Genomic DNA, 11,504 nt, shown 5'->3' on the forward strand with positions numbered 1-11,504 from the left:
AGAGAGAGAGGGGTGTGGGGGGGGGTAGATTGGGACTGGCTCCACAGCATTTTTCATTACCCGGTTTTGGGTTTCACGCACCAGATTAATAAGGCCATCATCACGAAACCAATAGGCAACTTTAAAATGTTAGCTCCCGCATCCCCTCCCACTGTCTTCATCTTCGTTGTGACTTATTTTTAAATGTCCTTTTATGAGATAAAGAGCCCATGTACCCGAAGGAATTCATTGGATTTTTGTGAATGTGTTCTGCTTCACAGAATATCCCGCTTACTCCTCACGTCCCACTTCTTCATCACGTCCCACCTCCTGATCATCTCAGTTTTAACAAAACCAAAAGGCATTCACTGAAAAAAGAATCTCTTTGCCTTCTGTCACACACACATACAACTCCAACTCAAAATGAACCTCTTTTACTTTCTCACTATGAGAAACAAGATTGTTTTTCTCTCCAAGGTGTGATTGGCTTGCCGTGGCCCCAGAACCCTAAAAGTTCAGGATACTAAATCTGGAGGCCTGTGGGAGGCAGGGGGCGGGACCTGGCCGTCCAGTTTAAAGTGTGTCTGAATCTTCACTTGACGTCTAGTCTCTCTGTTGGGGTGCACACGGATTGACCACTCCTCTTGGGCTTTTTTTTAAATTTCCTTGGATATCTGGGGAGGAAAAAGCTAATCCACAAACATGGTAAGACCAGAAATTGTGCAAATAATGGACCTGTTGAACTTTTTCCAAGTTGGTTTCAACCAGACAAATGATTATTTAAGCAAACAATTATGATGAGAGCATGTGGATTTATTGATTGGAACCTTTAAACGCCTTCTCTGGATAAACTCTGGATGTGAATCCTTTGGCTTTCATTTAAAAATGTCTGGACTTTTCTATCCATAAATACAATATGTTTTGAGTCGACATTTTAATAATTAGTTAATTTAAATATAATTCATAACGATTGAAAAAAAAGGTTTTCATTTAGTCATCAATTGGCTTAAGTAAGTATTAAGCGATACTGCTGGTGGCAGAAAGAGGAGCCAGGGAGCAGGGTGGGGGTCAGCCGGCAAGGTGTGGATTGTGCTTAGGTGGCAGATTCCCAAGGATAAGATGTCTGCAGCCATATACAGCGCGCTTAATGTGCCGAGCCGGAAATAGCCAGAGTCATTTCCACCAAGCTCGAGACGCACACCACGACATCCTGCAACAAACAAAACTTGAAAGCATGTCGTCATCACCGACACTAATGAGGCAGGAAATGATCATCCTAGAATAAGAATAGAGTAGTGGCTCCCACTCGTTATCCTCAATGGTGTAATATTCCAAAAATAGAAATTAAGATGGATATGGCCATATTGGTTTCCACTGGAATCATGAATGAAACCCGTGTAGTGAGTGAGTGATTTTTCTTCCAGACTGACGCGCAACAAGAGGCCCGCTCCTACCTGAGCGAGGAAATGCTGGCTGGTGAGTACTGGCTACAGTAACGCCTCACCCAAACATTTCTGGAGCCACGTTCCTTACATCTCGTCTTCCTGCAGAGTTCAAGGCAGCCTTCGACATGTTCGACACCGACGGTGGCGGTGACATCAGCACCAAGGAGTTGGGTCAGGTGATGAGGATGCTGGGCCAGAACCCCACGAGAGAGGAGTTGGATGAGATCATCGAGGAGGTGGATGAGGATGGTGAGCGATGGATGACAGCAAAAAAAGGGGCGCCTTTGTGCGCAAGCCAAGCCTTTATATGCATTCCACGTGTGTGATTAGGTGTTGGTTAAGTGCGCATGCGCAACGAGAGCACTGGTTTTGCTCTCGTCTTCAACAGGGACAACCCCCAGGGGGTCCGCGGAGGTACTGCAGGGGGATGGCCAAATGTTTGGTTCATATGACAAATCTTTCTTTTTTATTCATTTTTTTCCCCACAAATTTAAATGTATCCAGAATCAAAATTGTATTTATTGTCTTTAAATACAAAGCTCAATAATAAAACATGGCGCACCAGACTGTAGAATAGGGGGTCCCTGCTCCATCTCGCCATCAGTTTGGGGGACCTTGGCCTGAAAAACATCGAAGACCCCTGCTTTAAATGATAAGAAGCATACATTATAATGATAGTGCAGAACATGTCTGCACTTCTTTCCTTGTATTGTGTATGAGTCAAACTGTGTGCCAAGAGAAAACAATCAATAGTAGTAGACAATTCTTAAATTGATGGGCACTAACTTATCTCTCGGTGCTTCTGGGTGCCGTAGCTAATGCGTAGTACTACCTTAAGATTATATCGCACACGTTGTGTGCCACACAGGCCTTTATTTATCGGTCACGTTGTTCCTTTGTGCCCCCTCAGGTAGCGGCACCATTGACTTTGAGGAGTTCTTGGTCATGATGGTGAGGCTCCTAAAGGAGGACCAGGCCGGCAAGAGCGAGGAAGAGTTGGCGGAGTGCTTCCGTATTTTCGACAAGTACGTCACGCCGTCAACTGTGTGCTGTATACTCATTCTTCTGATTGTTATGTGTTATGAATGGCCTAATGTTTGGGATCCTGTGGGCGCAGGAACGGCGACGGCTACATCGACAGAGAGGAGTTCTCCGTCATCATCCGCAGCACCGGTGAGCCCATCTCAGAGGATGAGATCGATGAGCTGATGAAGGACGGAGACAAGAACGCAGACGGCATGCTGGACTTTGACGGTGCGTTCATCGTTCAGGATGATGATGAGCGATTGTTTTTTGTAATGCGCATTGCCTGCGGCATTTTTGTGCAAAACATGTCATTCATGTCAGCCTGATTTATAGAAAACTACTTTTTTAGAGTTATCTAAACCTCCCTTCAGTATTCAGTCAGTGTTTGACTATATATATATAAATAACTTGGTGCTATACCAATTTGCAGTTTGTAACTTCCTTTCTCAATAATGCCTTGACATCTTTCTTCTCTCTCCCAGAATTCCTCAAGATGATGGAGAATGTGCAGTAAACCCAGAAAGACTCATGGACATTCCTCCTCCTCCTCCTCCCTGTGAACCACCAGTCTGAATGCATCTGACTCCCCACTGTCCCAGTCCCCCTCCCCCCCAAAACACAAACACCCTCTCCTGTCCAGCTGGCACGCTGCTTGTCCTCTCCATCCTAAAAGGCACCTGGCGGGGGTTGCCAGGGAGGGGGGGGGTTGTTGCTCCACTCACTCGGCCTCTTGAGAATGCAGACAGGCCGTCCACAGATGCTGAGCTGACCCTGTCATCGGCCAGCCTTCCCTCCCCCGGCAAAGATCGTATCTAGATCTCGATTGGACGGCAGCATGTTACCTGCTGCTTAGACCAATTCAGTCAACCACTTCAGTGTACTAAGAAGTAACTGGCTTGAAAAGAATAAATGAATTAACACATGCTTGTAGTTGGTCCGTTATATTTATGGTCTGTGTAAAAAAAATGTTTTAAGGAATATCAATAAAATCTGTTTGTTTCTTCTTTTTGTCCAACTTGTACGGAAGAAAACTACTTTGCTTACGTTTTAAAACAGACTGACGTTCTGCTTGACCCCTCGAGTGTGGTTACGTAATGTTACCATGCAAAAAATATGTGTTCAACATTTTCAGCAAAGACAACTTTCAAATGTTGTGTTATGTCAGTGAACATTTTTACAGTCCTTCCATTACACTTCCTCAGCCATCCTCCCCAGATAACACCCAGTATTAAAGTCTGTAGTTACAGAAAAGGTTGGAAGGAGAGAACGTTGTTCCTTCATAACTAATGCACCATGTTGAGGTAAGACACCGTTTCCAGATGTGGGAAACTCCTCTGGAACCCAAATGAACCAGGCAGACTGGGCTTCTTAAACCACCGTGCACGTTTCTTTATTGATGAATTGAAGACACCATTGTGCCAAATGGTTACATAGTTCGTCACCATCATAGAATGATAGAAAATAAGAATAAGTAACAAATAACAGACTTTGGACTGCGCGTCAAAAGGAGACACCCGACCCCTCCGGTGGAACAGAAACAGGGCTTATGAGCCATAGTTCGCCTCGTCGAAAGCTTTGCGGGCTCTCTTCAGCTCCTCGTTCATGGTCAGCAGGTCTTTGACTCGGGCGAACTTCCTGGGGTCCTTGCGGATCAGGAAGACGATGTCCTCCACCTGGACGCGGCCCTGGCGGCCGATGGACATGGCTTTGTGAGTCATCTCCGTGACGAACTCGATCACCAGGTCCTCCAGGATGTCCACGGACTCCGTGTACGGGTTCTGGTCGTCCCCGAAGCCGTACATCATGCAGCGCAGCTCCTTGGAGAAGAGCCTCTTCCTCTTCCCGTGGCCGCCGACGTCCATCCCGCCGGAGCCGTCGTCCAACTCCTCGTCGTATCCGGCCTCGTCCTCCTCCTCCGCCATCCTGGAACAAAGCAAAGACCCGCGTGTGGGTGTATTACTCACGACCCCGTTGGGCAGCGGATAAATGCCGATATGCTCGCCTCGGAGTCGCGTAACGTTACCTCGTAGCAGGCTGTGGTCTCAGGGCACTTCCGCCTCTGCTTCCCTGACCGCGGAAGTGATTCGGAGTTGACAACGTCGAGCTGTAAAAAAACAACGCCCCCTGCCTCTTCCTCACTCATCACCAACTCGTTTCTGCATCACGTTACACGCCACAGGGCGTGACGGTAGGTAAAAAGTTATCGTACAGAAAACGCGATCTGTTGCTTCGTTTCGCTGATGTTTCTAAGCTCGGCGGAGCCACGTTTCGTTTGAAAGGGACAGTTTAACATGTGCCTGTCGCTCACAGTGCAGCATACAATACACGGCTTTGTGAAAACACTAGTCTGCGCGCGTGTGTGTGTGTGTGTGTGTGTTTGTACTCCAATAAATAACATTTAAAAATATTTCTACTGCGTATCGATTCAGTCTAAAACCGACGTAACGTGGGGACCGTGGAAATCTTCTAAAAAGTCCAAATTAATGAAACCATGACGTTACTTAGTTGGCGCGAGGTTGAGGCGAATAAAGAATAGTGAACACTGAAGAGAGGTCCCGTGAGGACAGTAAGTACGCTAACTTATAAATGATGAGTAACACGCGCACTTACTGTAAGTCGCTTTGGATGAAAGCGTCAGCTAAACGTAATGTAACGTGCGCGTCACCGTACGAGAATGACACGTACAGGCAAAACAAGACAGACACGCGACAAGGTAACTGGACGCACGCAAGTTGCAGCTGTATCCAACTGCTAATGTATTAACCTGAGTTATCTTTTTACCGACCACGCAACGTCGTTTTACAAAGCAAGCCAACCTAACGAATGGCGTCAAACGTTGGTCGCAACTGGGCACGTCAAACTTCGGAAACAACCATCTGGTGATGCCGTCGCCTCTGACGTCACCACCCAGCTGTCTTATTAATAACAAACATGACGTCTATGGTGGGGCGAGAGTCATTGTTTGGTTGACATTAGACATCTTGCTGACGTGGTTTTAACGGCGAACGTGAGCTAATGCTGGTCCTCACACCGGAGCTAATGCTAAGCTAACATCGCAGCTGGCTCGTGTAGTTTTAACTCGAAGCTAACTATCCAGCTGTATAGTTACTATAGACCCAGTGGAACCAAAGCCTAACTTGTCTCTCTCCCCCCCCCCCCCACCCCACCCTCCCTCCCTCCCTCCCCACCTCAAAGCGCTCCGCTACGGGGGTCGTGCAGGGCTGCAGACTCTCTGTGGTAGCGGTGTCCTCAGGTGGGAGCTCTGCATGGCGTGCCCTGTGCACTTCTTCTGCCGGGGGCTTCGCACTGTTGGATTGGTTCTCTTTTACTACGTCTTCTCTATAGGGATCACCTTCTATAACAAATGGCTGATGAAGGTAAGAGAAAGCGGTTCAGAAAGCACTCTGCATTAAAACTGTTCCTCTGCACAGGTCACACGTGGATTTCCTTCTTGCAACGAAGGCAAGCGTGTTTGTGTCCTGGTTTCAACTTGGTTGCCTCCCGGTGTCTCAGGGTGCAGGACCTTGACCGAGAACCCTGAGACACCGGGCCTAAATGACGAGGCCCGTTTCTCTCTTTCAGGGCTTCCGCTATCCCCTCTTCATGACGTTGGTTCACCTCGCCATCAACTTTTGCCTGTCGGCTCTGACGCGACGGGCCATGACGTGCTGGACGGGGAAACCCCGCACCATTCTGAGCTGGAAGGACTACCTCCGGAAAGTGGCTCCCACGGGTGAGCTCGTATACTGGAGAGTTTCAGCCAACTTAAAGCAACACAAAGTGCTCCGTGAACGGAGAAAAATACATCTTATCACCTTCACTCATTGACTCCGCTTTCAGTGATGAGTACTTTGACTGAAGTCCACATTGATAGAAACATATCACACCTGAGGGCATGTAGTCTTTGGACTGGATGACCCCATTTTCTGTTTAGTATTGGGTCAGCAAATAAGCCTTGACAGTCTCTACCCTAAAGTCCCCAATGAGCAGGTTTCACTGTTATTAAGTTCAATGGGATATTTTGAAATATTCCAAAACACGATATACTATCTTCTCATTCGCAATCGATACTCTCATTATAGGCATACAAGAACAGGATTTATTGCAAGGTCCCTAGTCTGCTAAGAGTCCTAAATTGTGTCCCCAGCCTTGGCCACAGCACTTGATATTGGGCTTTCCAACTGGAGCTTCCTTTTCATCACCATTAGCTTGTGAGTTTGTTTCTTCGACGTTTCAAGAAATGCACAATACTATCAGTATATACCCTGTTATTGGATTGTTCCATTCTATTGTGTGTTGTCTGATCCCAGGTACACCATGACCAAGTCTTCAGCGGTGCTCTTTATCTTATTTTTCTCCCTGGTTTTTAAACTAGAGGAGCCGGTGAGTGACCCAACACTTTCACTACATTAACCGCTTTGTGGGAGGAAATATTGTGTTGAATAAAAACAACATACAAACTAAACCTAAATCTCTACAGTGACGTGACAGAAATCCATTATTGCTACTTTGAGGTAAAGCGTGATTCCTGGGTCAGAGGAAGTGGCATTTGTTATCAGATCTCCGATCAGAGAGGGTGCTAAAACTTTTCCTCTGTAGATATATTTGACTGTCTCTCAGTTGACTGAACACAGCTTGCTCGTTACCTAAAAGGTGTATTGGGTAATACAGTCTTTTCCATCTGCGAGCAAACGTTCATGCAACAGTTTCATGTTGAGTTCATTTGGCAATTATGACATCAACCGCAACAGTTAGTCACCGCACACGCTGATGTTCTGGGGGAAAAAAGGGCCACAAGAAAGAAAGCTAATTATGGATATATGGGTTTGCTGCCCTGATTGTAATTGTTTGTTCTATCCATCAGTGTTATTTTTTACCATTTGTATCTTCTTTTAACTTTGCCTGTCTTTTTTTTTTTGTTCTTTCTTTCCTCTGGATTTCACATGCTTTTGCCATCTTCCCTTTTGAGCAGAACCCATTCCTGATCCTGGTGGTCCTGCTGATCTCCTGTGGTCTGTTCATGTTTACATTTGAGTCGACCCAGTTCAATCTGAAGGGCTTCACCATGGTGCTGGTGGCGTCCTTCATAGGAGGGATCCGTTGGACCCTCACTCAGGTCCTCATGCAGAAAGCAGAGCTGGGTCAGTCTGAGAATGATGGATATCTGTGCAGCAGTCCTGTTATACAAGTTTATATAAAAACGTCTGGACACACTTTCTCATTGAATTTAATGAGAATGTGTGTACAAACTTTAGACTGGTAATGTGTACACACACATTATGATAACTTTAATTACCCTTTCTTGCATCTCAGCTATCAAGTGGATTACTTCAAAGAGCTTTTTTCAAAATCCATCGTGATTAAAACGTTGAGCAAAATAAAGTAAAGTGTCCATTATATTACCTTGAATCATTTGACAGCTTCATTTAAAGATGTTCCATAGAATAAAATACAAAAATGATCAACAAGTTGAATATTGCCCCGTTTGACCCCGCTCAGTCCACACAAAGCAGACAAGACATCTGTGTTTTGACTTTTCTCAAATGTTGAAAAGTTTCTAACCACATGTTGTTTCTTTTCCATCTCCTTTCTCCTGCTTGGCTCCCCACCAGGCCTGCAGCACCCAATAGACGCTTTGTACCACCTGCAGCCTCTCATGTTCGCCGGCCTCTTTCCCCTCTTCCTGTATAATGAAGGTGAGTTTAACCCTAACCTCTGGCCGGTGGGACATCCTCCCTCTGTCCCCTCTCATGTCTTGTCACGGTAATCCTCAGAACAGGGCCACATGTGCATTATAAGCAGTTGTCAAGTGACTTCCTGCGTGATGTATTACCAGCTTCCACATGTTATCAGAGTTTACCAGTAAGGCTTTCCCTTTGCTCGTGAACAAATTATTTTGAATGGCCTCTGGTGGGAACATTTTGCTGATGCATTTGTTTGGTGATTTGATATTTAATGTGTTTGCTTTCTTGAATGCATTAAAGTGTGTGACACGATCCCTCATAAAAAAAAAAGACCTTTTCAGCCATTATTCATAACAGCCGTTGCCTGTTTGTAAATAATCAGTGTGCCATTAGGTTTCCCTTGAGGAAATATAGCAAAGGACAGGTGTGAAATTGTTCTTCAGAGGTGGGACACAACTAGCTAGTACTCTTAATCGTGGGTATTAAGACCGAGTCATGGTTGCTTTTAAATGCAAGTTCTTCTTACTACGCTCACGCTGGAGAGCCAAATTGACAATCTGCTGCGGATCACTTCTCCGACTCTTTTCTTTGCTCTCTGATTATTGTGATGTGCGTAGTGGGATTTAGCTGCAGTTACTGGAGAGATGTAAACCCAAGGATAATAATAATTGTAGATTTCTGTTTCCAGGGCTCAGCCTCAGTACCTCAGATAAGTTATTCCGGGTGACGGAGCTCTCGCCCGTCCTGTATTCACTGAGCACACTGAGCGTCGGCGGGTTGCTGGCCTTCGGTTTGGGCTTCTCAGAGTTCCTGCTCGTCTCCCGGACCTCCAGCCTCACGTTATCCATATCAGGGATCTTTAAGGTATTTGGTAATTGTGGGTAGTATGACTTTCTTTTTCAATGAGTCTGTCAAACAAAGCCAACAAAGGTAGAGACCATGACACAGCGTATTGTGAGATGGGAGTTTTTGATATTTGTGGTGGGCACTTGACACATGAATGCCCCAAGTATCCGGGTCAGCGTCAATCTAATTAAAGATGATTTTACATCAGGACTGTTAATGTCCACCTTTGAGCTCTCCATCTTCGTAAAAGCTTCTTGTGACTTTTGAATAGAGCCTTAATTTCATGCCATATATTGTCTTCTCTTCCTGTAGGAGGTGTGTACGCTAATTTTAGCAGCAGCTCTAATGGGAGACAGAATGAGCATGCTTAACTGGCTGGGGTTCACTGTGTGTCTGTGTGGCATTTCACTGCATGTAGGACTCAAGACCTATTATTCCAAAAGTAAGTGTTCTTTTTATACTGTAATTTATCATAAGTCTCTTAACACTGTCTAATGGCAATGACATAACTAGATTCAAATTGGTCAAATCATACACTAAAGCGTAACTGCACACTAACATGTTTTAAAAGCAATCCAAAGTAAACCAAATGACTGTACTGTGATGAAATGCATCATACCAGTGAATCAATTAAAATTGACATTTTAAGGCGGATAGTTTTTCAAATCACCATCTACGGGTTTAAATCCATCCCTTATAAGTACTCTAGAGTATTAGAGTCAACTATTTTGGTCCAATCTAGATCATCAAATAAAATAATGTTTGCCAGTCCCAACAGTCTGTTCTCTCCTCTTGTGGACTGGAAGTGACAAAACCTTTACATAGGTGTAGATGAATGTGGCGATGACAAGTTTGTGTCAATAAAGCATTTAATTATTTACATGTTATGCATTTAGCAGCTGGCTGATTATCTACCTCTCATTAAGTCAAGTAACAAACAGAAAGGGCAAGGGAAAAATAACTGCATATATCTGTTTTGTAATATTTTCCAGTTAAAAGACCATCTTTGAGGCAGCTCAACAGTAAGAGCCCAGAGCTCGCGTTTCCCTTACTGCGGCAGAGCGAAGACGACCGAGACGATTCGGCTGCTGAATACGAAGATGAGGAACAGGAAATCACGCTGCACTGAAGTCTAGATCTTCTGTCTTCTTTAAAGCTGTGGCGTCAGAGCTACGGAGCATCTAAAACAGTGTTGGGACACACCGCCACCAGAAGAGGGAACCGTCTCTGCCGCTTTTCTTCCCCCGATCGTGGCTTTGGGCCATAATGGGGCCTCGTAATGCTGTACACTGACTCTGGACTTGACACGAGTTATGCTCTTTTGCCTTAAGGGAGCTTCGAAAAACATATCAAATACAAGCAAGCGTCAGCAAAGGATGATGTATGTGGAGCGAGAGGCTGGCTGAAGGGATACTTTGACACCCTGAATTGTAACGGGTCGTTTTTCTTTGCTTGGTATTTGTCACACGTTGGGACCTTCACACTTGTATGCTTATATCCTTGTGTGTTCATAGCATTCTGTGAAGGCCCCTACAGAATAACATGTTAGGGAACTGAGGGACAAATGTTGGAAGTGTCTGGTTTATGATACATTAACTAGAATTATCTCTTGATTACAACATTTCTTTCCCTCAAATATGGTGCTCAACACCCTGTAAAACTAGATTAATAGTTACTCAGATTCCTTTTTGGGCTTCAATTGAATACAGAATTTGATACATCCCTCATAATTACAGAATTTTGAGGTCTGTAGGACCTCAAGTAGCAATAATTGGTCAATCTGATGGAAATTTTCTTGATTAAATGATGATCAAAAATAAACTCAAACAAAGAAAATGTACCCGATGGCACAATCACATAAGCCTTCACAATTTTAGAAGCAAATAAATCATGTTGACTGTCTTGAGACATTATACTAAATACTAGCTAACTGCTCTAACTCGAGTAATTGATAAATCTCAGAGAAAGTCGCAAGTTGGCAACACTGACAAGCCCTTCAGCCCTCCGCAAATGCACTCCCCTTACATGTTGATGAACTCAAAACCAACCATGGCTCTTAATAGCACCCACATCGGTCAAGCTGGAAGATGTGGGCGACTCCTGAGACCTGCAATGAGTTTGAGAACTGGTAGCATACAAAATGCTTGGAGGAGTATATTACTGTTGTATGACAGGCAAAAATAAAGGATTTCTTTTGTCAAGGCATTTCATTCTTTGATGTCAGGATTTAAGAAGAATTACTTTTCAGAATCATTCTAGGATAACAATATCTTCAACTTAGAGGTGATATCTGTGCTGTGATTGGATGGCCCTGCTTTGGCTCGCTGGAAGAAAGTTGCACAAATATTTATTACTAACCCTGCACCTGGTTGACCTGCCAGCCTATTCTTGTAGCCTCAGATCCACTTCCCTCACAGCTTACTTGAGCAAAGAGTCTCAAAGGACAACGATGAGTATGTGAGATACTAGCGCTCTCTCCAAACTGCTGCTTCCCACTGATCGACACCCTCCATGCCACATGTGC

The 11,504-nt window shown here is 44.8% G+C and overlaps 3 protein-coding genes across 6 annotated transcripts; 2 read left to right on the plus strand and 1 right to left on the minus strand.

Annotated features, from left to right (window-relative positions):
• The first annotated feature begins 598 nt into the window (after nt 1-598).
• Nucleotides 599-3,454, plus strand: LOC119222365 (troponin C, skeletal muscle). The gene is made up of 6 exons (XM_037478951.2): nt 599-684; nt 1,404-1,455; nt 1,530-1,673; nt 2,335-2,449; nt 2,542-2,678; nt 2,933-3,454. Exons 1-6 carry the CDS (start codon nt 682-684, stop codon nt 2,962-2,964), a joined length of 483 nt encoding a protein of 160 aa, XP_037334848.1. The 5' UTR covers nt 599-681; the 3' UTR covers nt 2,965-3,454.
• Nucleotides 3,455-3,824: 370 nt separating this feature from the next.
• taf13 (TATA-box binding protein associated factor 13) lies at nt 3,825-4,605 on the minus strand. Its single transcript, XM_062563211.1, has 2 exons — nt 4,474-4,605; nt 3,825-4,373 (listed from the first exon to the last, which is right to left on the minus strand). The coding sequence occupies exon 2, from the start codon at nt 4,370-4,372 to the stop codon at nt 3,995-3,997; it is 378 nt and encodes a 125-aa protein (XP_062419195.1). The 5' UTR covers nt 4,373; nt 4,474-4,605; the 3' UTR covers nt 3,825-3,994.
• slc35c2 (solute carrier family 35 member C2) lies at nt 4,489-11,181 on the plus strand. Of its 4 annotated transcripts, none has more exons than XM_037478947.2 (10): nt 4,489-4,638; nt 5,646-5,827; nt 6,033-6,183; nt 6,598-6,661; nt 6,761-6,833; nt 7,423-7,591; nt 8,063-8,146; nt 8,823-8,998; nt 9,293-9,422; nt 9,973-11,181. In XM_037478947.2, exons 2-10 carry the CDS (start codon nt 5,717-5,719, stop codon nt 10,107-10,109), a joined length of 1,095 nt encoding a protein of 364 aa, XP_037334844.1. In that variant the 5' UTR covers nt 4,489-4,638; nt 5,646-5,716; the 3' UTR covers nt 10,110-11,181. The 4 variants fall into 4 exon arrangements, with proteins under 4 accessions (XP_037334844.1, XP_037334846.2, XP_037334840.2 ...); XM_037478943.2 differs by lacking the exon at nt 4,489-4,638 and adding an exon at nt 4,812-5,163; XM_037478948.2 differs by lacking the exon at nt 4,489-4,638 and adding an exon at nt 4,812-5,016.
• Nucleotides 11,182-11,504: the final 323 nt, after the last annotated feature.

Source organism: Pungitius pungitius, chromosome 1, assembly GCF_949316345.1.
Source record: "Pungitius pungitius chromosome 1, fPunPun2.1, whole genome shotgun sequence".
NCBI classification, from domain to species: domain Eukaryota; kingdom Metazoa; phylum Chordata; class Actinopteri; order Perciformes; family Gasterosteidae; genus Pungitius; species Pungitius pungitius.